The sequence below is a fragment of the Malania oleifera genome, chromosome 11, assembly GCF_029873635.1.
Source record: "Malania oleifera isolate guangnan ecotype guangnan chromosome 11, ASM2987363v1, whole genome shotgun sequence".
Lineage (NCBI taxonomy): Eukaryota > Viridiplantae > Streptophyta > Magnoliopsida > Santalales > Ximeniaceae > Malania > Malania oleifera.
Window position 1 is genome coordinate 68,004,850 of NC_080427.1, and position 25,579 is coordinate 68,030,428.

A 25,579-nucleotide genomic window follows, 5' to 3' on the forward strand; every position below is an offset into this window, starting at 1 on the left:
ATCCCCTAAACATTCCCAAACTTCAATTGGTATTTTAACTAGTCCTATAGATTTCCCACTTTTCATCTTTTTTTAATGTCATCTTAACTTCAAGGACTCCAATTTCGCAAATAAATCTCCTATTTTTAATCTTCTCTTTATTTGTCACTTCCAAGTTCAATCTTTTATTTTGATTTTCATTAAACAACTTATCAAAGTATCTCCACCACCTTTCTTTTATGTCTTCTTTAATTAAGACATTCTCATTCTCATCCTTTATACATTTTACATCACCTAAATCTTTGCATTTTCTTTCTCTAGCTCTAGCAAGTCTATAAATGTTATTTTTCTCCTTCTTTTGTATCTGGTTTAGTATAAAAGTAAAGATGTACAAAATTTACCAAAAAACTGAAAACCAACCCAAAACCGAACCGAAATAAGTTCCAATTTGGTCTTTCGATTTTCGGTTCGATTTCAGTTTCCAAACCAAAACCGAACCAAAATACCAAAATACCTTCTAAAAATATATATTAATACTGCCCTACAATATAATAATTAACTAATGTGTATATATATATATATATATATATACATATTAATAAATTCTTCAACTAATAATTTTCCAATAAATTCAATTTTGAATAAAATAAATACATCTTCACATTCTTAAGTTTTTATTTAATTTTAATTATCAAAATAGAAATATGAAACTATTGGAAAGTTTCAAATCTGTTTAGTCAACTTTCTTATTTTTCTAAGAGAATCTCGACTATAAATGTGCGAGTACAACAACAAAAAAACCAAGCTTTAGTCCCACTAAGTGGGGTTGGCTATATGAATCCTTTTCCGCCAATTTATGCGATCATGGACCATTTCTTTTGATAGATTTAAGGATATATTAAATCCTTACTCACTATCTCCTCCCACGTTATTTTAAGTCTACCCCTACCCTTTCTACTGCCCCCCACAGTAACTACGTCACTCTTCCTCACAGGTGCACTATGTGGCCTACGTTGCAAGTGTCCATACCATCTGAGTCGTCCCTCCCTTATCCTATCTTCTATAGGTGCTACACCTAACTTACCACAAATATGTTCATTCCTTAATTTATCTTTCAATGTTATACCACTCATCCATCTAAGCACTCTCATCTTGGCAACTTTAACTTTTTGGATATTATGTTTCTTTGTCGCCCAACATTCCGATCCATAGTACACTTGAAGCACTTCTCCATTTTACCCAACCTGCTTTAACTCTATGCATTACATCATCTTCAATTTATCCTTCAGTTTGCATAAATATCCAAGGTATCGAAATCTACAAGTGCTATTTATTTCTTCATCATCGAGTTTAATTTTGTCTCCAATATTCCTCCTATCATTACTATATATCATTTCATATATTCTATTTTATTTCTACTTATCCTAAAGCCTCTAGATTCCAAAGTTTCTTTCCATAATTCTAACTCAACCTCTACCCCATCCCTAATTTCGTCAATTAATACAATATCATCTGCAAACAACATACGCCATGGACCTCCTTTTGAATACTTTTAGTCAATTGGTAGTCAATTGGTCCATCACTAAAGCAAAAAGACAAGGACTCAAAGCAGATCCTTGATGTACACCTATGGTGATCAGAAATTCTCTAGTTTCTCCATCTATAGTCTTTCCACTAGTCATTACTCCATCGTACATATCCTTAATGACATCGGCATACCTACAACATACACCCTTTTTTTCTAAAACCCACCATAGAACTTCCCTAGGTATCCTATCATATGCTTTCTCAAGGTCAATAAATATCATATGCAAGTCCCTCTTCTTTTTCCTAAATTTGTCCATTAATCTTCTTAAAAGATAAATAGCTTCTATGGTAGATCTCCCAACAACCAAATTGATTTTCTGAGATCTTTGTTTCTAACCTTAATCTTTGTTCAACTACCCTTTCCCATAGTTTCATCGTATGACTCATAAGTTTAATTCCGCGATAGTTATTACAATTTTGAATATCTCATTTATTTTTGTATATAGGTATTAAAGGGTTTTTCCTCCATTCATCTGGCATTTTCTTAGTTTTTACGATTGTAAATTAGTTAACCATATAATTCCGTTATCACCCAAGCATTTCCAAACTTCAATTGGGATGTTATCTAGTCCCATAGCTTTCCCATTTTTCATCTTTTTTAGTGCAAACTTAACTTCATTAACTCTAATTTTGCGAATAAATCTTATATTTTTAGTCTTTTCCTCATTTGACAATTCTAAGTTTAAGCCTTCTATTTGATTTTCGTTAAACAACTTACTAAAGTAACTTCGTCATCTTTCTTTAATGTCTTTGTCCTTAACCAAGACAATATCATCCTCACTTTTTATACATTTTACATTTCCCAAGTCCTTGCTCTTCCTTTCTCTAGCTTTAGCAAGTTTAAATATATCTCTTTCCACTTCTTTTGTACCTAATCTATCATACAAACTATTAAATGATCTATATTTAGCTTCACTAACGACCTTTTTTGCATCTTTTCTTGCCTCCTTATATTTTTCAAAGTTATCTTTGTTTCTACATTTTTGCCACAATTTATACCAAATTCTTTTTGTCTTTATGATTTTTTGTACATCTTTATCCCACCACCAACTCTCTTTGCTATTCGAGAATCTTCCCCTTGATTCACCTAAAATCTCTTTCGCTATTCTATTCCAAAGAGTATTTGTATTTATCCCATCCTCTATGGTCCAATCCCCATCTTTGATCATTTTATCTTTAAATTTTATTATATTTTCTCCTTTTAGATTCCACCATCTAGTTCTCTTACACTGGTTTATTTTATCCTTTTTCTTCGATTTTTTAATACATATATCTAACACTAAGACTATATGTTGTGTGGTTAGACTTTCACCTGGAATAACTTTACAATCCTTGCATGATAAACAATCTACCCTCCTAGTTAAAACAAAATCCATTTGACTTCTATTTTGTCCACTTTTAAAGGTTATTAAGTGTTCTTCTTTCTTCTTAAAGCAAGTATTCATTATACTAAAATCATATGATATAGCAAAGTCTAAGATCAACTCCCCAAACTCATTTTTGTCTCCATATCTATATCCTCTATGTATCCTCTCATAATTTTTATTATCTCTTCCAACATGTTCATTCAGATCTCCTCCTATAAATATTTTCTCAATCCATGGTATGCCTTGTATAATACTATCCATATCTTCCCAAAATTGCCTCTTAAGATTTTCTGCTAAGCCAACTTGAGGAGCATAAACACTAATGATATTTATTATCTCTTGTCCTAATATCATCTTGATTTTTATAATTCGATCCCTTACTCTAGTTACATCCACAACGCTATCTTTTAAATTTTTGTCTATAATAGTCTACTCCATTTTTATGTTTTTCTTTTCCAGTGTACCTAAGTTTAAATCTTGATTTATCGATTTCTCTAGCTTTCTCCCCCACCCACTTAGTTTCTTGAAGGCAAATTATATTAATTCTTCTTCTAATCCTTGTATCCACAATTTCCACGCTTTTACCCGTAAATGTCCCTGTATTCCAAGCTGCTAATCTAATACTAGTTTCCTGAACTAACGTCTTTACCTGCCCACGTCTAGAATGATGCAGGAACCCTCACATATTTGACACCGTGCCCGGGCGCCGACACGACACGTCGCTTCGGGGCAACGACCTAGCCTACCCTCACCCACTTTTTGCTATACCCAGGTGGTTCAAGTGCAACGCGTCGCTTGTAGGGGACGCCTAAGCAAATATTCGGTAAGGATTCATATCATAGTGATCTGACAAATTTTACACTGACTATCAGCTACCTAATGCAACCCTCCTCCTTTACTCGGGCTTAGGACCGGTTGTGCGTGAAAAAATTAGGACATTAAGTGCATCACAAGCGGAGTTGGCTATAAATGTGTGAATATCTTAGAATATTTAGTTTCCTTAGAAGTTAGCATCTTTGGTTCTTTCCTTTTATTCATCTACTGTACATCTAGTTATACAGACTTGTACCTATGTTACAATAAATGAGACTTATTTCCACAAGAAGCTATCTCATTCTAGATGGTATCAAAGCTAGGTCCAGCTCTTGGCCTCGTGTAAACCCTAGTTTCCCTTGACGGCTCCAATCTAACCCTAATCTCTATAGGGTTTTCTTCCTTGTTCAACTCTACCCTAATCTCTTCTGTTGTTGTAGCCACGACTGAAACTTCAAACAAAGATAAACCCGAAACCAAACCTAAAACCAGACCTACCAATTCTGAACCTTATTCTATCCAAATTACCAATATAAGATCGAATGAGGCCAACTTCCTGCTGTGGTCACAATCTGTCAGGATGTATATTCGTGGAAAAGGGAAGATAGGGTATTTGACTAGTGAAACTAAGGAGCCCGAGAAGACAAGCCCATCTTATGCTATATGGGATGCTGAAAATTCCGTGGTGATGACATGGCTCGTGAATGCTATGGATGAAGCTATTAGTGCTAATTACATGTGCTATTCTACTGCAAAGGAACTCTAGGACAATGTGAGTCAGAAGAAAAAGAGATGACAAATAGTGACTTAAAAATGCTGCAAATAAACTCTAGTGCAATGAATGCACTATATTGTACTCTAGATGTAAATGAGTTCAATAGAATTATGGCATGCAAATCAGCCAAAGAAATTTGGGATAAACTTGAAGTACCTTATGAAGGAACGGTTGATGTAAGAGATAGTAGAATCGATATGCTCACTAGCGAGTATGAAGCATTTAGGATGAACCCTGATGAGACCATTACTAGTATGTACACTAGGTTCACCCACATAATAAACTCCTTCAATGCCTTAGGAAAAAACTACTCAACTTATGAGATGATCTCGAAAATCCGTAAAGGACTTCCACCAATTTGGGAACTTAAGGCCACTGCAATTACAGAAGGAAGAAACTTGAAAAACACCTCCCTTGATGAATTGATAGGATCTCTCCTCACTTATGAGATGTCAATAAACGAAAGAATTAGAGGAAAATCTAAAGCCAAGTAATCCATTGCATTTAAAGCCTCAAATGAAAGCTCTAGCAATGAAGATGAAGAGGTAATAGATGATAACGATATAGCCTTCATAACCAAGAAACTTACAAAAATCCTTAGAAAGAAAAATAAATTCTGGGACTCCAAAATGGAAAAAGGAGAAACTAATAAGAAGGAAACAAAGAAAGAACCTCCTACATGCTATAATTGCATGAAAGTTAGACACATAAAACTGGATTGTCCACGACTCAAGAAGGATTTTAAAAAGAAAAAGAAAAAGGCAAGGAAGGTAACTACATGGAACAATATTAGCTCTAGTAGCTCAGAAAATGAATCAAGTGACCAAGAGGTTGCTAATGCTTGCCTTATGGCATGGGACGATCATGAAGAACAAAGCTCTTCATCCAAATCTTGTGATAATTCATACAATGAATCTAGTTCATCTGGTGATTTCAGTGATGAAAGTATGTCATCTTATAAAGAACTACAAATGGAACTATTCAAGGCTCATAAGATTCTAGTTAAAGTAACTAAAAGATGCACTTCATTGAAAAATAAGAATGAAGTTGTGATGAAAGAACTGAAATTTAAAAATTTTGCTGAAAAAGAAATGGACTTAAAAATCAAGAGAATAGAAAGCAAGAATGAAAATGTGATAAGAGAATTGGAAGATCTAAGATCTCAATCTTCTATGGAAAATGAAAAAGATCTGTATATATCTGAATTAGAAAGAAAAATCAACAAAATGTCTCAAGATCCAATAATGCTACAAGTAAAGGGTAAAAATATACAAGACCCGAAAATTTATAATCTTAAAAGTAAAATTAAGAATCAAGCCAAAATCATCTTCAACTAGAGGAAAAGAAAACCTTGATAAAATGGTTAGATCACAAAGAAAGATTCAATGGAGTTGACAACACAAGGAAAAAGAACCTCTACATGGGATACTTTGTAAAAGCCACTAAAGACTATGCTAGCACCTCCTCAAATGCTTACACTCACACCACATACTTCCTATATTAAAAGAAGGGACATATAAAGTTTGAATGTCCATTAAAGAGAAAATGTGTAAAAACTAAACAGGTTTGGAGAGCAAAAGAAACATCTCTCATTAAACCATTAAGTCCGAAAAAAGTATGGGTACCAAGATGAAAGCATAGTTCACAAACTAAGGACTCCATAGGTCTTAGGAATAGTCATTCCCTTTTTAGGAATTCAGAAAACTAAATTTGTACTAAAATAAAAAGGGATGGGAATGTCTCCATAGCCTACAAGGTTTAAGATAGCCAAATCAAATATAAGAAAAGATTTAGCGATAACTATAAGTGTGCTCTAATAGTAGATAATACTTACAATGTAAATTACTAAATTGAAACCCTGAAAAGCTAAGTGAAATGAGGAATCTAATGCAAACTTGACTATGCATATCATGGTAAATGATTCATAATATCAGCTATAAGGGAAGAGTTAGAATAACCTTAGTTGAATTGTTAAATGAAAGGTTATAAATACTTAAGGTTAAAAATCTAAGAGCACAACATATGCTGCTCTTTGAATAAACTTGAGATTTGGAAGATTGAGTTAAAAGAGTTCTAGCAATGTTGCAAATCCTAAGTTATTTTGAGATCCTATTGTTTAATCAAACATTTATTAAAGATTCAAAGTAAAAATTTGTAGCTCAGCTGGTTAAGAACTGAATTAATCAATAGGATATACATACTTAAGCAAGTGCAAGTGCAAGTGCAAATAAATTTCGTTTAAATGCACCTAAGTAGTCTTTCTGAGATTATATAAGTTAGTAATAGTTTAATAGCTTCAACTCAATGACCATATCATAAGCAACTACTAAAAATTCAGAAAGTTCACAAAACCACAACTTAAACAAGAGTAGTAACCAAGATTGAAATAAAATATGAAAATCTTAAAGAATAAGTGTCTAAGCTTATTTGATAACTATTATATTGAATCAAATGAATATAAAACATGGCATTGTTGGCCACAATCAATGGATGAATTGTCCAAGGCTTATCTTTGAAATCAAAGAAGCCATATGCTTCAATAAGCCAATTTGGAAAGTCATTTGAAGCTTGGTAAAATGGAAAAGGGATAAATCAAAAGAAAGAGAATCAGGAAGCAAACAGATTATTACATAGCAGAGAAGTTGTTTAAAGAGGATATTGAATGAGTAGTAAAGTAACATTTGAAAGGCAAGTGAGGTTAGGCTATTGAACCATAAGGCACAGTCGACTAAACCTTTTCTGACTTTGTTAGTAATTTAGGATTAGTAAAGTCAGGCGACTGACCCTCTGAGCCTCAGTCGACTAACTTGCTACTGTTTGAGAAAATTTAAATGCACTAAAGAGGTCAGCCAACTGACCCCCTCAATTTTAGTCGACTGACTGATGGCGATTTAAATACCTAAAGTGCGTGAAACCCTAACCTTTCAACTTCCCAGGCACCTGACCCTGTTTCTCTCTTCTCCTCCACCTGTTCCCCTTTGATCTCAAGTGCCTCCATCACTCAAAATCCTCTGTTTAAACTTTGAAGAACATCTTTCTACATCATTCCCTCATGATTTTCTAGGGTTTTACCGTTCGCATCATCATGCCACAAACAAAAACCGCTAGATACAAAGGATCCTCTTCTAGGAAAGATGACAGCGAGAACATCGAGAAATGGCTTATCAGTCCTCACGCAAAGAAACTTTACAAAGATCATATTCGTTCCACTGACCCCATTTTCAGTAAAGTCTTAGATACCAAGTTCTTTGAAGAAAATGTTCCTGAAATTTTGTCTATGTTTAGAGTGTTAGGATGGAAGAAAGTTGTCACATATCACGCTAAGGATGCCTTTACAAATCTAGTTAAGATTTTTTTTGGAAACTTGGTTAAAGGAGACATGGTAACTACTACCGAAGTTATGGGAAAGACAACTGCACTTACTCCACAAACTTTGGCAACTATTTTCAGCATTCGTCAAGGTGAATTTGAATGTCCAACATTTGGACAATCATGGATTATGGAACAAGGTTTTACCCCAGAACAATTTCTGCCACTGATTATGGATGAGGAACCGGTTTATTTTGGACATCCTCCACTTTATAAACAATTAAAACTTCTGGCACAGATTCTCCAAAAGATCATCACATACAATATTTTGCCTCAAGTACGATCACATGACTACATCTCTTATTTGGATTGTTTCTTCATATGGTGCTTACATAAAAAGAAGAAGCTTGATTTATCGAATTTGATTCTGAAATGGATAGTCTCAAGAACTAAAGCACATAGAGTAATTTTACCATATAGAGGAAATCTGAATCTAATCTTTGCCCATCTCAAAATAGCTTCTCCAAATGACTTGTTCATCAAGCGGACCCATTATGACATTTTCTCGTCTACCACTCTTAAGCAAATGGGTTACGAAAAACACAAGCAAGGCTGGTTTCCTAAGTTGGGAAGAAGACAAAGGCAAGATCCTGTTCCCCAACCACCGGCTCAACAACTTGCTCCTCAGGTAGCTGATGCACCTTCCTGGTTTCTTCCTTTTCATCAACAATTCTCCATCTTTAGTGGTGAAATGAGATCTGAACTTCACACTCTTCAAGAAAATTTTGCATCTCTTCAAACCAACTATTCTTCACTGGATCAACGTCTTGGTCGTATTTGAAAGCACATAGTTGGCTCTTCACGTGGAAAAGATCCTATGGAGATAAGTGAAGCAAACACTAAAGAAGAAGGGAATGAAGAGGAAGATGAAGATGATGAAGAAGCAGAAGAAGGAACTGAATATGACGATACAACTACAGATGCGTAGATATTTTTTTCAAATAGTTGCTTTGTAATTCTTGATTGTTTCTCATGTTATTTTTGGTCTCCTTGATTACAACATGATAACTATTATTTTCTATTTTTGTGCTACTACAGCTCTATGCTTTAGCATGTTTGTGTTTATCTCTTTTTGATTGATGTCAAAAGGGGGAAAACTTTTGAGCAAAACTGAAAAAACATTGCTGATATGCATTGTTGATAATATTATAATTATGAATTGACAAATATGAACTTAACATTGATGATCTTGAAATATGAACTTGAGTTGAATTTGATGAACTGAAAAACTTGAGTTGAATTTGATGAACCGAAACAATGATATGCAATTATAAATGACTTATTTTCAAAATTATGTAAAGATTATGCTTATTGCAAGGAGGAGCCTTTTTAAGGCTTACTCATTTTTGCGTCTTATTTGTCATCATAAAAAAGGGGGAGATTGTTGGCCGAATAAGGCTTAAGAATCTTATTTTGATGATAACAAATCAAGGAAACTTAACATATGTGGTTAAGTGATGATGTTTCATAATTCAAGTGGTTTTATTAAAAGGATCAAGATCTCAAGTGCTTGATGAAGTTTATTAAAAGCTTGGACTCAAAGATAGAAGATCAAATGAAGCTTAAAGTCCTTTGAAGAAAGAAGTCAAAATAGACTCAAAGAATGGAAGCAAAAGCATGAAGACTTAGTGTTATAGAAAGTAAGAATTTTAAGAAGTCTCATGTGAGTACTTCATTAAATTTCAATATAAATGGTTGAAGCTCTTAGGAATTATTATGCACTTAGAGACTTGCTTTTAAAAACCCCAAAAAATGTTTTTAATAAGTCTCATTTAAGTTTTTCAAAATCAAAGGTTTAAAGTGTTGAAAAACAAAGTTTTTGGAATATTATAACATCAGGCGACTGACATTGTTTAATCAGTTGACTGATATTTTTATGCTGAATAAATTGAGCAAACATAATAGCATCAGGCGACTGACCTTATAGGCTCAAGCGACTGACCCCATTCTGTGTTAGAATTTTCGCTGAGTTATAAAGGATCAGGCGACTGACCCTGTGAATCACAGTCGACTGACCTTTGGCTTTTTAAATTTAAAACAGCGAGGGAAAGTTTCCAAAATTGATTGCTAGGTCCCCAAACTTTCTAAAAGCTTGGGGAATATTGCAAGTAAACTTGCGGAACATGAAATATTACTTTTTCTATCTATAAATACATGCTAAACCCAAGGATTACACACACCAACAATTACCAATAATCAGCTATTGATCAAATTCTCATACTTTCAAAGAGTTCTTGCTAAAAGCTATTACTGAGTACTTGCTGAATTAAAGCTTACAGTTCTTGTGCTCTAATTGAGTTTTACAATCTAAGAAAGAACCCCGGTGATATTTACTTTGAGTTTCATCTCTTTATATTGTTTATTTTCTTAAGTATATTGTACTTTTAACTTGTACAAATCTACTCTAACTGAGAGTGTTCTTTGTACGGCAACAAAGTTTGTTTTTCCTTGTTGTTTTTGACGATATAGGGTTGTTGAATCGTTGGCTAACGAGAAGGGGTATTTTTGTTAGAGAGTGATCTCCACCTGAGAAGGAGAAAGGTTGTAACTTGGTCTAATAAAAAATTGGAATCCTCACAGCGGTTGCTTGGGGCAAGGACGTAGGTTGCAGGCCGAACCTTGTAAAAAATCCGGCTTTAAGCTCTTCTCCCTACTCTCTTTATTTTCTGCAAGTAGATTATTTGCGTGGATGATTTTTATATCTTGCTAAACTTTTGGGAGTGCTAGAATCTTGCTTTGAAAGCATATTTTCAGCATACATTAGTTAGTTGGTTGGTTTGACAAATTCATCAAAGTCTTGATTTTGAAAATTAAAACAGCTACAAGGTATTTTAAACTAAAAGTTTTCAAAAATCTGAAAATTATATTGATTGGAGTAAAGGAATAAAATTTGAGTTTTTAAATTTGAAATCTGAGTTTTATTTTATCCTAATCTGATTTATGAAATTTAATCAGCTAAGTGTCAATATCAAAGATTTGAACTTGAGATTGAATATTGGTTAAAATTAATTGATTATCAATAGTATTGTGGTTATTGGTAAATTGCTAAGATTAAAATTCAACTAAGGAATTTTTGAATACAAAGTAAGCAAGGAAATTTTAAAAACCCAATTCACCCCCCCCCCCCTTTTGGGAGTTCACCTTACTTTTCAGGGAAGAATCCTAGGGAGACAGCCTCTACCCCCACTCGGGGAAGTATTTTCTGAAGTACGACGAGAAGATTGTCTAAAGAGTGTGATGATGAAGATAAAGGAGGATGAGACTATGGAAAATACTGCTCTACTTGCTGCCAATAATCCTGCTCTTCATGCTGCTAGTTACACAGATTTGGCTACTGCCAATATTTCCGCACAACAGCCTTACTCTAATCAAAGGAGGTTGGAAGATAAGCCTCAAATATGGTGTGACTATTGCAATAAGCCACGCCACACTCGAGAAAATTGTTGGAAACTCCATGGAAAGCCAGCAAACTAGAAGAGCAACAAATCTGGACCCTCTGACAGCAATCATGCAGTCCCTAAAGCCAATGAAGCTAATTTCCTAAGTGCTACGCAAGTGGATCATCTTCTTCAACTGCTGAAATCTACTTCTGCGTCTAGTCTTCCTACTGGTTCATTGGCCCAAACAGGTGATAACTCTAGTGCCTACCCTTGTTGCTTAAATCTTGCATCATGGATTATTGATTCTGGTGCATCGGATCACATGACCAATACCTCACAATTGTTTCAATATTAGTCTCCTTGTTCTGGTAATAAAAAGATTAGAATTGCAGATGAAAGTTTTTCATCCATTTCTGGAACAGGTTTTGTCCAAATCTTTGAAAAAATAGAACTCAAATCTATCCTTCACGTCCCTAAACTTGCTTGTAACCTGCTATCTGTTAGTAAACTCTCACGAGATTCTAATTTTTGTCATTTTCTTTGATTCCCATTGTGAATTTTAGGACCAACTCTCGGAGAGGATGATTGGCAATGCTAGGATGATTGATGGACTCTAGTACTTCAATGAGACTTTATTCAACAATAAACAAGCTCAGGGTTTGAGTAGTAGTACTAGTTCTGTTTTTGTATGTGAACAAATAATGCTTTGGCATCTTAGACTAGGACATCCTAGTTTTCTCTATTTAAGACATTTGTTTCTTAGCTTATTTAAAAAAACTGGATTGCAATTCTCTTCATCGTAATGTTTGCCACATATCCAAAAGTCACCAAAGCACCTATCAATCAAAAGCTTATCATTCTTCCAAACTTTTTTATTTAATTCATAGTGATGTTTGGTGTCCCTCAAAAATCACTACTACTTCTAGTAAGAAATGGTTTGTTACGTTTATTAATGATCATACACGTTTGTGTTGGGTGTACTTATTCAGTGACAAATCTGAGGTTGAAAATTTTTTTCAGGATTTTTATAATATGGTTGAAACCCAATTCCAAACGAAAATTAGTCTCCTACGAACTGATAATGGTACTAAATATTTTAACAAATGTTTAGGAATGTTTCTTTCAACAAAGGGTATCCAACATCAATCTACTTGTCGTGACACCCCATAACAAAATGGCATTGCTGAAAGAAAAAATCTCCATTTGTTAGAGGTTGCACAGCCCTAATGTTTTCAATGCAAGTTCCTAAATATCTATGGGGTGATGCTGTTTTAACTGCATGTTATCTCATTAATAGGTTGCCTACTCGAGTGCTAAAGTACAGCACTCCCTTAGATTGCCTAAAAAAATTGTTTCCTACATGTCGGATATCATCAGACTTGCCACTAAAAGTATTTGGATGCACTGTTTTTGTTCATATACCTACCAATCTTCGATCCAAGCTTGATCCTAGGGCAGAAAAATGTGTTTTCCTTGGATATGCTCCAAATAAAAAAGGGGACAAATGTTTTAACCCTCTAACCAGAAAAATTCATATCAATATGGATGTTGTTTTTATTGAAAACCAGCCCTTTTTTTTATCATAACTATCTTCAAAGGGAGAAAAATGAAACTGAAGATGAGTTCTGGCAAACTTCTAAGCCTCTTCCAAATGTTTTCCTTGACATCGACATCCACTCTTCAAAGGGTGGGGAAACCGATACTTTAACAGGCGAAAATAATGGAAATCCTAGTCTACCTATACAAGGCATACCTGATTCACAAATAAGGGGAGAAGTACTATCAAATATTCCCTCATCTGAACTTCATGTTTATACTAGAAGAAGAAATCATCAGAATAATAAAGCTCTTTCTTCAAATCTAGAGCAAGGCCAATCATCATCACCTACACAAGTTGGTCCTCCTTCACATACTCCAGGTACTTTTTCTTCTCCAGATCCTTGTTTTGATAATTCTTCTGATCTTGACCTGCCCATTGCCCTTAGGAAAAGAGTTAGAACCTGTACCACACATCCTATTTCCAACCATCTATCCTATCATAGACTCTCCGATTCTCATAAGGCCTTTACTTCAAATGTTTCTCATCTATATATTCCAAGAACCATTCAAGAAGCACCAAATCACCAGGAGTGGAGATTGGCTGTTCAAGAATAGATGGATGCACTAATTACTAACGAAACTTGGGAAATTGGTGACCTACCAGAGGGGAAGAAGACTGTTGGCTGTAAATGGGTATTTACAGTAAAATTCAAGGTTGATGGGAGTATAGAAAGGTACAAAGCAAGACTTGTGGTGAAGGGGTTCACTCATATATGGAATTGACTACTAGGAAACATTTGCTCATGTAGCCAAGATGAACTCAATCCGTGTGTTGCTCTCTCTAGCAGCTCACTCTAACCGGCCCTTTTATCAACTAGATGTGAAGAATGTCTTCTTAAATGGAGACTTAGAGGAGTATGTCTTTATGGATCTACTGTCAGGATTTGAAGGGAAAGGTGGCAAAGGCAAGGTGTGCAGATTGAGGAAATCATTGTATGGACTCAAACAATCTCCTAAAGCTTGGTATGAACGCTTTGGGAAGGTAGCAAAGAGTCATGGCTACAACCAAGGTCAAGCCGATCATACTATGTTCTACAGACACATGAGTGAAGGTAAAATGGCTATCCTTATTGTGTATGTAGATGATATAATTCTGACAGGTGATGATAGCAATGAGCTAGAAAGGTTAAAGAAGATCCTTGCTAAGGAATTTGAGATCAAAGACTTAGGCAACTTGAAGTATTTTCTTGGTATGGAATTTACAAGGTCAAAGAAAGGAATTTTTGTTTCCCAACGCAAGTATGTGCTTGATTTACTTGGAGAAATAGGTCTACTAGGGTGCAAAGTAGCAGAAACACCTATAGGACCGAACATAAAACTCCAACCAGCTAAGGTTGAAGAAGTGATCAATAGAGAGCAATACCAAAGATTGGTAGGGAAACTCCTTATCTCTCTCATACACGTCTTGACATAGCCTTTGCAACAAGCGTGGTAAGTCAATTTATGCACTCACCAGGACCCGAGCATTTTGATGTTGTGTACAGGATTTTAAGGTACCTAAAAGGGACTCCTGGTAAAGGTTTATTATTTGGAGGACATAGGAATTTACAGGTTGAAGTATACACTGATGCAGATTGGGCTAGAAGAATCACTAATAGAAGATCAACTTATGGCTATTGCACCTTTGTTAGAGGAAACCTAGTAACATGGCGCAGCAAGAAACAAAATGTGGTTGCAAGGAGTAGTGCAGAGGCAGAATTTAGGGTTGCTACTCATGGAATTTGTGAAGCACTATGGATCAAAAGGTTGCTGTAAGAATTAAAAATTACTAATTCACTACCAATGAAACTGTATTGTGACAATAAAGCTGCAATAGCTATCGTTGACAATCCAGTTCTTCATGATAGAACTAAACATGTGGAGGTAGACAAGCATTTTATCAAGGAGAAAATAGATGATGGAGTAATTTGTCTACCATATATCTCGACAGCTAAGCAAGTAGCAAACGTACTGACAAAGGGACTACCGAAGAAACAATTCGAAAACTTCATTAGCAAGCTTGCCATGGAAGATATCTTCAAACCAGCTTAAGAGCAAGTGTTGGAAAGTTTCAAATCTGTTTAGTCAACTTTCCTATTTTTCTAAGAGAATCTCGGCTGTAAATGTGTGAATATCCTAGAATATTTAGTTTCCTCAGAAGTTAGCATCTTTGGTTCTTTCCTTCTATTCTTCTACTATACATCTATTTATATAGACTTGTACCTATGTTACGATAAATGAGAATTATTTCCACAAGAAGCTATCTCATTCTAGAGAAACAAAAAAGAGAGAGAAATAGTTTGTTTTTATAAACTTGGAGAGACTCCCCTCCCACACAAATTTTCAATGTGGGACAGCAAGAGTGTAAAAACTCTCAATGCTCTCAGCCTCCCCACCTATTCTTGTCCCACATTGGATGTGGTAGAGATTTGAAGTCTCTCCCCCACCCATAAATATAGGTTCCCCCCCCCCCCTCCCTTCCTTTCCAACTCCCAACCCAACTACTAACTAATGGGCTGAGGGCTTGCTTTAGTGCACCTGGCTGCCCATATTTGAATCCCAAGGCCCTCAATAAAGGCCCTTTCAATAAAGGCCCAATTGTTATAATGGGCTTTGTATTGGGCTAAGGATCAATTTGGTTAGAAACCCAAAACCGAACCATTGGTTCACGAGATAATTGTGAAAAATAATTAAATAATTAAAAAATCGGTTAAAAACCAAATAAAATCATAACCGAACTGCCATTGTTCGGTTCTCTGTGAGATATAACAGTCAGTTCGGTTTTTGGTTCGGTTCAAGAAGTTCAAAAACCGCACGATTCGGTTCGGTTTTCGATTTGGCTCATAACCAAACTAAACCGATTACACCCCTAATAAAAATTATCATAAGCTCTATGTTTAACATCATTAATAGTATTTTTTGCATTTTTTCTCATTTCTTTATATTTTTCAAGATTTTTTATATTTCTACAATTTTTCCATATTTTATATCAATTTCTTTTTGTTTTCAATGGCATTTTGGACTTCTTAATCCCACCACAATTTTCTTCACCACCCAAGTATCTTCCTTTAGACTCACCTGAAACCTCTTTCGCTATTCTTACAATAGAATTTGGAATACCTTATCCCCTACTATCCAATCACACGCTTTGTTCATTTTATCTTTGAATTTTGCTCTATTATCTCCCTTCAAGTTCTACCATCTAGTCCTTTTGTGTTGATTTATGCTACTCCTTCTCTTCCATTTTTTTATATGCATCTCTAATACAACGACTCTATGTTGTGTAGCCAAACTTTCATCTAGAATAACTTTACAATCCTTAAAAAAATGGACGATCCCCGTTCCTAGTTAAGAAGAAATCAATTTGGCTTCTATTGTACCCACTCTTGAAAGTTAGTGTAGAGACCCGAACCTTCAAATAAACAGGGTTCGTTGACGAAGGTCGCTTTCATCGACGATGTCCCTATAGTTCCTCGTCGACAAAATTCAGAGTCTCGTTGACGAGGGAATACCAAGGGGTTTTGGGAAGTTCTTGGGAAATCCTCATCGACGAAATTCAGAACCTCGTCGACGAAACCACCGCCTCGTCAATGAAGTTGACTCAGTCAACGGCGCTTTAAAGGCTCTAAAGGGGTTGCTTTGGGGCTAAGTTACACAAAAAGATCTCTCTCTCTCTACCACCGAGCTCTCTCTCTCTCTCTCTCTCTCTCTCTCTCTCTAAGATTCTTCTCCGTTCGTCGTCCGGTTCAACGATCGGAGGTGTCTGCGTGAATCAGAAGGAGGAGTTCTACAACTGTAGACGATCAAATCGTTATTTCGAGGGTTTTCGGGTTTTTCCCAAAAACCGAGGTAAGGATCTTATCTCCTTTCTGATTTTACAATTAGATAGTGGTCGTGATTATAACAAGGTTACGTACTGTGGTTGTTAGGTTTCGAGGATCCAAGGTCGTAGTTTTAGACCAAACCATTCGTGCTTCTACTTTCGGGTTTGAGGTACGGAGAATTTGATTACAACAGCATTTTTGAAAAAACTAAACCGCTAAAAAGCTAGTTTATGTTATTATGTATGATTTAACTGCTTATTTGTTAAATTTTACAAAGTAGAAATGTCGGTTTTACGATTTTTCGATTTTTGGTAAAAACGAGGATTTTGGCTTATGATCTCCAAATTTTACGAAAAAACATTTATTTGCATTTATATTGTAATAGGAGATGCTTGAATTCTTTACTTATCCTTTTAAATGATGTTTACTGGATTTATATCATTTAGCAGATTTTTGGATTAAACTCGTGTGATATATGTTGAAATGGAAATGTATGAATTTTCTATACTATTGATATAGATTATGGGAACGGTGTTCTAATATTTGATATACTGATTATGTGGAAAACAGAGGCCGGTGATACACCGAGCAAAATCAGTAAAGAAGGGTAAACTGAGTGGATAGGCACCGATTTGAACCCACTGTGATTATTTGAAATTGTGAATATACTGGAATTACACAGGTTACTATATTTTGCTATAAATTGTATATATGATACTAGAACCACAGCTTGTGACCAAAAAAGAAGTTGAAAGAAACTTCAGTTGAAAAAGGGGTTGAAAAATACTCCAGTACGGGGGTTGAAATAAACTCCTAGGGCTAGGTACTGATGTTGGCACTACGGTGCAACCATGCACGAGAAAATCGGTATGGATAGTACAAGTGCAACCATACATGAGATGGGTACGTTAGATGGTTGACCTACGAGGAGTTAGTAAGCTGCTGGTGAAAATAAACCAGGGGGCGGTCGAACCATAAGATGTTCGGCTTCGTCTGCACGAACAGGGCACTATCGGAGGCAATCAGTGCACAACCCGTGCCACGGGGTAAAATAGGCATTTTGTCATATCAAGTTGGGGGTGTTCTAATATTCATATGCATGATTTAAATACTTGATGTGCAAATAAATGTTCTACGTTACAGTACTATAAACAAATGTTTCAAACGTATGAGTTTGTATGAACATGTGCATATATGTAGTCACACATTGTTGTAACACTTTCTTCCATATTAAGATGTGTCTCACCCCGTTATATAACCCTTATTTTCAGGTCCATCACGACGTCAGTCCTAGTAGCAAGAGGGACTTGGAAGATCGTTTTTGGATTAGAGTATACGTAAGTAGAATATGTGGATTAAATGTAGTTGGAACATCTTCCCTTTGGGAATTGTATTGGCAGGTTTCGCTTTGAATCTGGATGATTGTATATTCAAGATATAATAGTAAACTCTGGTATGAGTCTAGTAGAAATCTCAATGGATGTTTATGCTTTTCCGCAACATTTACATCGTAATTATGTATGATTTACACCCGTATGTCCCTATTTAGGGCGGGTTGTTTATGTATCTTGAACAGGTACAAGTATTTTGTATGATTAGTAACCACCTGGGCCCGCATAAAGGGTCGGGTCCTTACATTGAGTGTTCTTGTTTTTTTATAAAGCAAGTATTCAATATGACCAAATCATAAGACATGGAAAAATCTAAGATTGTATCACCAGCCTCATTTTTATATCTATATCCATGGCCTCCATGTATACTCTCATATATCCTATATTATCCTTATCATGTGACCATTCAAATCAACTCCTATGAATGTCTTTTCATACATTGGTATTCCTTGTAAAATACTGTCCATATCTTCCCAAAATTGTCTTTTCAGATTTTCTGCTAAGCCTATTTGGGGTGCATATGCACTAATGATGTTCACTATCTCCAGGCCTAAAACTATCTTGATTTTAATGATCCTATCCCCTATTCTTTTAACATCTACTACATTATCTTTTAGGTCTCTATCTACAATAATACCCACCTTATTTTTATGCTTCTCTTTACCAGTGTACCAAAGTTTAAATCCTGATTTTTCAATTTCTCTAACTTTTTCTCCTACACATTTTGTCTCTTAAAGGTAAATTAAGTTAATTTTCCTTCAAAATATTATTTCCACTATTTCCATACTTCTTCTCGTAAGAGTCCTTATATTCCAAGTTACTAATTTTATCTTAGTTTATTGTGCTAACTTATTAACCCTCTCCCTTTTATATTGACACGATCTATTCCCTTGATCTAGGTGAATTTGGTAAGAATTCATGATAATAAGATCTGACAAAGTTTTACGTTGGTTGTCAGCTACCTAACAAAACCATATGCTCCTTTATCTAGGCTTGGGGCAGGCTATGTGTACAAAGAATTTGTGTTACACAGGCGAAATACACATTTGCATTTTTTTTTTTATAGCAAACTTATTTCACATAGACAATTTTATGAGTCGCACCCTACAACTAGTAGTAACCACACACACAATACAATGCCTTAAAAAAATTTAGAGCATACAATTTTGGGTGTGAATCCAAGCTAGACTAAAAATTCATGCAATAGTACTTTAAAAAAAAAATAGGTTATATTCCAAGACTTGCAAATGAAAACACACTGCATACATTAAGCCTACAAATCCTAAACACAAAATCACCACAGCCAACCAGCTATTTTAAAAAATTATTAATAATAGTTATAAAAAACGAAATAACAAGAAAGGAGAAGATCTCACCAGTGACTGAAACTAAAAATTTAAAGACAACTGCCTGAAAAAAACCCATTGATGCAGAAAAATTGATGCGGTGGCTGAAATTAAAAGGCAATGATAACTGACTAAAAATACTACAGTAAATACCCCTTGGTGCTGAAAATTTGATGCAATGGCTAAACTGGCAAGGTTGTATTCTAGGCAAAGTTGGGTGCCTCAAGAGAAAGGGCAATAACAGCTGACTGAAAATACCATAGTAAGTATCCTTTGATGTTGAAAATTTATCACCGATTAACAAAAATCAATTGAAGAATATGGAAAGCAACGAGGGATTGCAAGAATTCTTCAATTCAAATTCAAGATTTGTGATGGAGTTGATTAGTCAACAATGTCGATGTAACCTCTCATGCAACTCACGCCACCTCACATTGTCATGGTCAGAGCTACCGTAAACAAAAGATTAATGGGCAGCTTAATTGATGACTGACCTAGGAATTCTTTATGTTTATTTTATCCAAATTTCACTGAAAAAGAGGTCTGCAAAGAGCGTGGTCTAGAATGACGAACCTGTTGGTGCCTGAAGGTTCTTTTCCCAGCACGATCTTGAGCAAAAATACACAATCTTGCAAATTTTCAGAAGCTCAAAAAATCAATTTTACAAAAAATAGGAACAGAGGAAATGGCTACAGTCAGTGGAAATTGAGATGTGGGCTCAAAATGAATGAGAAAATGTAATTATAGACAATGCCTAAGCAATTTTAGGAGGATTTGCTTGAAAAAATATAGAGACCCTTGGCCAGCAAGCTCTGCAACTAAAAACCAAAGAAAGCACTCAAGCTCCAAGAATGCAACCAAATCCTAACACGGATGCCAGGATATGGACACCGGGGCCAGAGAAATGTCCAGAGAGAGTGAGGTCTTTGGAAGACCTGGAGAGGCGGAACTAGACTCCAAAGATTCAATTTCTTCCCAACCCTCACCGGCCATGTGCATTTTTTTTGTGTTTTTCTTTCTTTTTTTTTCTTTTTTAGACATCTCTCAATGGCACACTTTTACAGATTCAAGGTCTCTTGCACATCGTAATTACCATGTACTTCTTTAGGTTTTTGTTGGTCCCGTATTTTTTATGTTTCTGAATTGTATTGTTAGTCTCTAATTTCAATAGATTCAAGAGTCTAACTCAAGTCCTAGTCAACATGCGTTTATGCAAAAGAGTTTGCATGTGCACATTCTGTATGCCATTTTTATTTTCAATAGAAGCATAATTACAACGCTGGAAAAAGAAAAAATAATTGCCTACCCATTTATTTGATTTGTAGTAGTGTTCCTTGCAAAAATAACCAACACATCTGCAAAAGTACTGTTTCCTATCCATCGTTTTTGGCCTTCAAGTATCCAGCCGCCTGCCACCTGACCATTGCAATCCCATAAAAGTGACATGCCATGAAATTAAGAAAGCTGATTCAATCCAAATCAAAAGGAACGACTGCCAGTTGCATCAAATATATAAATAAGAAATTGAGATATTGGACCTTTGTTGCTGTTGTTCTTAATGCACTTGCATCACTTCCATAGTCAGGCTCAGTCAAACCCTACAATATGGAGAAAAATATTTGAGTAGTTCAATAATAATCGATGAAGAAATAAAAATTGTGTTCTCAGTCTTAATAAAAATGCCTAAGAAGAACTGCTTACCCAACATGCTACAGTGTTTAGTTCAGCCAATGATGGTAAATATTTCTGCCTTTGTGTCTCTGATCCACACAGTGCTATTCTTGAAATTTCCAAACAAGTAATCTAATATAGTCAAGATTTATTTTACATATATCTGCATTAAAAAAAAAAGTAAACAAATGACATGAATCTAACCAATTGTTAGCATTGCCACACAAGAATGGACCACAATGAAAGTGGAGCAACTTGCGTCAACTCTCGCAATTTCTGCGAAAACAATAGCACTTCCAGTAATGGAAAGACCAGGACAACCATAGCCCTGGTAGGAAGAACAAATAAAATATTACATTTGCCATAACTTCAACAAGAGAGAAACAAAATCAATAAACAATAAACATACAAAAATACCTTGATAGTACCACCAACAATGCGCAGTGCACTCAGCTTTGGAATAACATGAAATGGAAACTCTGCCTTCTCCCAGAACTAAGATAAATTTGGCCTCTTTAAGCATGGGAACCGCAAAACAATTGTACTCGCAAAATGTAACATGCACTCAAAGCCCATTTATGTTATTAGGTATTTTAAAACAGATACACAAGAGCACGTATTAAGTAAAATACTTTTTTCTTTCACTTATCTGTCAAATGGGCTAGCATATCATCATCACACCTCTTAAAAAATTGAGATCTTGGAGCAAAATAAGGATGATACCTGTGCCATTATTGGTGCTATCTCTTTTTCCATGAATTCTCTTACTTTTATCCTGAGTGCCTGCTCCTCAGGAGTCAATAAATCATCTAAATGGTAGAAGTCTGAAGCTGTACAATAAAAAATAAAAAAAAATGTTTATATTAGGAAGAGAATAACATGAAGATTTAGTATGCAGATATATCAAAAATTTAGGATGCATCTTGTTAAAAAAAGTCCATATCTAGTCATGAATATTGTAAGATACCAACACTTTATCAAAAAATTCAATCTAAGCCAAGCAAATAAGTAGGAATACATAAAATGAATAAATTGCTATTCCCAACTAGTTCGAGATTTAGAATAACAGCGTTTTGCACATGTTGCCAAAAAAATTGGAGATTTTGTGCTCAAACCACCACACCTCCCAATTATTGTATATGTTTCAAACCAACACACCTCCTTATAATTGTTGTGTCTGTGTGTCTCCAGGTGAATGGCCAATAATCACACAAGGGGAGTGTAGGAGTAGATAATATGAATAAAACAATTATTCTTTAAATCTTGAGCTTTTAGGGTAACAAGTTGTTCCACAATCTTTAGCACAAATCGAATAGTAAAAATCAATCTTAAACTCTTACTGCATGGAGGAAAGAGGGAAGCCGGAGTTGCTTGGGGGAATGCAGCAGAGACATCCAGTGCTGGTAAACCAATATAAGAGCACCTGAAATCCTCGTTTGAATCATCTGCAAGACATTGAAAGTAAAACAATCCATTTACTAAAGATTCCGCCCGGAAACATCCGTATCATAACTACTTGATAACTCAACCCTAAGTGGCCAACAAACCTAGAACATTATATTCTTGATCAACAATGTGACAAAGAAATAAGAACTGGATATAGAAGAAAAATTCAATTGCTACAGGAATTGAACACCCCTGAAAATTTGTATCATACTCAAGTTTCTAGAACAACTTTCTAGTCATTATACCACTTTACCTAAAAGCTTAAGTTATTAGGTTGTGGACCAAAAATGCACAGCAAGCTTTAACACTCTCCCACACATGCAGCCCGATAGTAAGTGGAGAGATAAACACATGATAAATAACACTCAAGATAAGGCATATAATAATTTTTTAAACACCATACAATAAATGCGGACAATAATACTAGAACCCAAGACCTCCAAGTAACCAGCTCTGATAACATGCTAGATAATCACTTTACCTAAAAGCTTAAATTGTTAGTTTGTGGGCCAATAATGTATATCAAGCTTACATTTCGCATATAGAGGAAGAATAAAAAATTCAAAATAGATACCAAAGAAAACAAACAAAAGGTGTCCCCTACTCTCTAAGAAAGAATGCAAGCTATAATCCATTTCATCCTAGTTAAATCAAACATCAAGAACCTGTACAATTCCTCAAGATTCAATTACCATATGTCAAGATGATGGTAAAAAAACTATAGTCAAAAGATTTTTTTAATATTATTTTTACTTTTCAGTGCTGAAGGTCAGTTATTTTAGCTCTAAAGTGAATAGAAGCCTTAAAATATAAACAAGTTCAATCAATTAAGCTACCGAGCAAAAAAAGCAAAAGAAAAGAAAGGAATGCTTGTTTTCTCATCATTCTCGAAGTCACTATTTTTAGTCACGTTTCTCTAAATTTAAGCAGCAAACCCGGTGTGCACATGTAGGCTGTTAATATTCTACCGTGCCATCTATGTTGCATTCTTCCGCATATGTGTGCCTCGTGCGGTTAATTCTCCCCATGGAATTTGTGGCGCAACTCTGCTAACTCCAATTTTTAACGCCGATTTCCCTGTATTATAAAACTTTAAATACAATCTGACCATTAACCTAATGCATCGAGCTATATTGTTCATTTATGACACGAACCCATGTTCAGATTACTCAGCCAAAATCCACCAAAAATTCGAAATTATTTCCCCATAATTCTCTCAAATTTTTAGTTTGTTCGTGTCCAAAAATAAAATATCTTTTTGTTACTTTTGGGTAATTAGAATTACCTCAAGAAACCACTCCCAAAGCAATAGCTGCCTTTAGAGTGTCTCCAGGCAACTAAGAACCTAACCTCCGCACGCCTTGAATGTATCAACTAAGCTAAATTATCCTTGGACTTCCGAACAAGGCAACAGAGAGAACAGAAAATAGCTTAACTATCCCGCAAAAGCCAAAAATACAGTACACGCTTCTGTATCAGACGGAGCACGAATTATCAAATGAAAGGAATAGTATACCTTGGGCATTAGGCGAATTGACTATCGCCATAGCTGCGGAAGAGTTCGCCATAGGTACAGAAGAGTTCGCCATAGCTACGGAAGAGTGACGCTAAGGTTAGGATTTTGAAACGAAACTGGACAGAAGGAGAAAACAATACTCGGTAAAGATGGCAATTGAACTGCATGTGAAGACGAGCTACACATTAAAGAGAAAATAAAATGCAGGAAGCCGATCGGAGAGCACGAGGGAGCACGGCTCTGTCTTGTGACAGAGCATTACTCCAATTCTAACATTTGGTTTGGACGCACGAGGGACGTGCGCCACGTCCCCCCCGGCACTCAACTTTTAAGAGGTTTTTCCATTTTATAATAAAATATTAAATAATTGGAAAAAATTTTCAACCAAACTTAAGGAACATGGGTCAAAATAAATCGTTTAAATATTGGTCGGGCAAAATCTATACTGCATGCAATTTTTTTGTAAATTGAAAAATTTTAAATATTTCATTCTCTTGTTATCTTTTAAAGATTTTGAACACTTAATTTGTATTTTAATGTAATAAATTTTGTTAATTTGTTCAATATCTTTTTTTTTTATTTTGGTCAATAACTAAATATAAAAAAGTGAATTCCTTTCTTTTTATTTTCTTTATATTTTTCAAGCTACAAATGGGATAACTTTTTTTGTTTGATTAGAAGAAAAGTAAAAAATAAAAATATGATAAATTAATAATGAAAGAAATTAATTTTACAATCATTAATATTTAAATTTTAAATTTTTTAAAAAATTAATATATCATTAATATAATTAAGAGTTAAGAAAAAGTAAATATAAATAGCATATAAAATTATATAAATTTCCCTTAACGTTTTTATTTGTGGAGTTTTTTTTTTCAACCTACTTTATTTTTACATTTCAGCTTGTTAGATGCCATTGATCTGAAGTGAAAACTCAATTTATTTTGTTGTTATTTGTTTGTTTTATTTTGTTTTTGCATTTTTTGTTTATCAATTGGAGGAAAGAGAGAATTGAGTGCAAAGATAGTAGAGGGGGTGGGAGATGAATAGTCGATATGACTTTCAGTGTAGAGTTATAGATGTCTAACTGATAGTTCGAACCAGAGTCTGTGTAATGCCCAAGAAAGTGATAGGCTTGGGAATAATAATAATAATAATAATAATAATAATAATAATAATAATAATAATAATAATAAATAATTAATAATTAATAATTAATTAAATAATTAATTAATTAATTAATTAACTAATTAATTAAATTATTATTAATTAAATAATAATATAATATACATTAGATATATATGTATGTGTGTGTGTGTGTGTGTGTGTACATATAATTAAAAAAAAAAGGAAAAAAAAAAACAAACAAAGCTTCCTAAAGCTTAAAGCTTCAGGAAGCACAGAGAATTCAAAGTCCCTGCGCAGGCTTGCTGCGTTCTCTCTCTTTCCTCAGTTTCGTGATGGATTCTCGCCTAATAGAAAATCAGAAGATACCATTGACCTTCATTCTCCGCTACTATCATTTCTACCGGAGCAG

At 34.8% G+C, this 25,579-nt stretch overlaps 1 protein-coding gene across 7 annotated transcripts in view; it reads right to left on the bottom strand.

The window, feature by feature from the left end:
• LOC131168218 (acyl-coenzyme A oxidase 4, peroxisomal-like) overlaps window positions 1–24,356 on the bottom strand; it is a 69,147-nt gene extending 44,791 nt beyond the window's left edge. For 2 of the 7 annotated variants that reach the window (XR_009140250.1, XM_058127507.1), the window contains exons 1-8: window positions 24,043–24,279; window positions 22,421–22,525; window positions 21,804–21,910; window positions 21,498–21,575; window positions 21,285–21,408; window positions 21,111–21,184; window positions 20,948–21,007; window positions 20,716–20,825 (exon numbers count right to left, since the gene is read on the bottom strand). Coding sequence is in view for 4 of the 7 variants with exons in the window: in XM_058127507.1 (XP_057983490.1) it covers window positions 20,716–20,825; window positions 20,948–21,007; window positions 21,111–21,184; window positions 21,285–21,408; window positions 21,498–21,575; window positions 21,804–21,910; window positions 22,421–22,525; window positions 24,043–24,115 (731 nt within the window). In the remaining 3 variants the exon portion in view is untranslated. Of the gene's footprint in view, window positions 1–20,715; window positions 20,826–20,947; window positions 21,008–21,110; window positions 21,185–21,284; window positions 21,409–21,497; window positions 21,576–21,803; window positions 21,911–22,420; window positions 22,526–24,042 lie in introns of all 7 variants that reach the window. The other 5 variants (XM_058127508.1, XM_058127506.1, XR_009140251.1 and 2 more) reach the window with 4 other exon arrangements.
• Window positions 24,357–25,579: the final 1,223 nt, after the last annotated feature.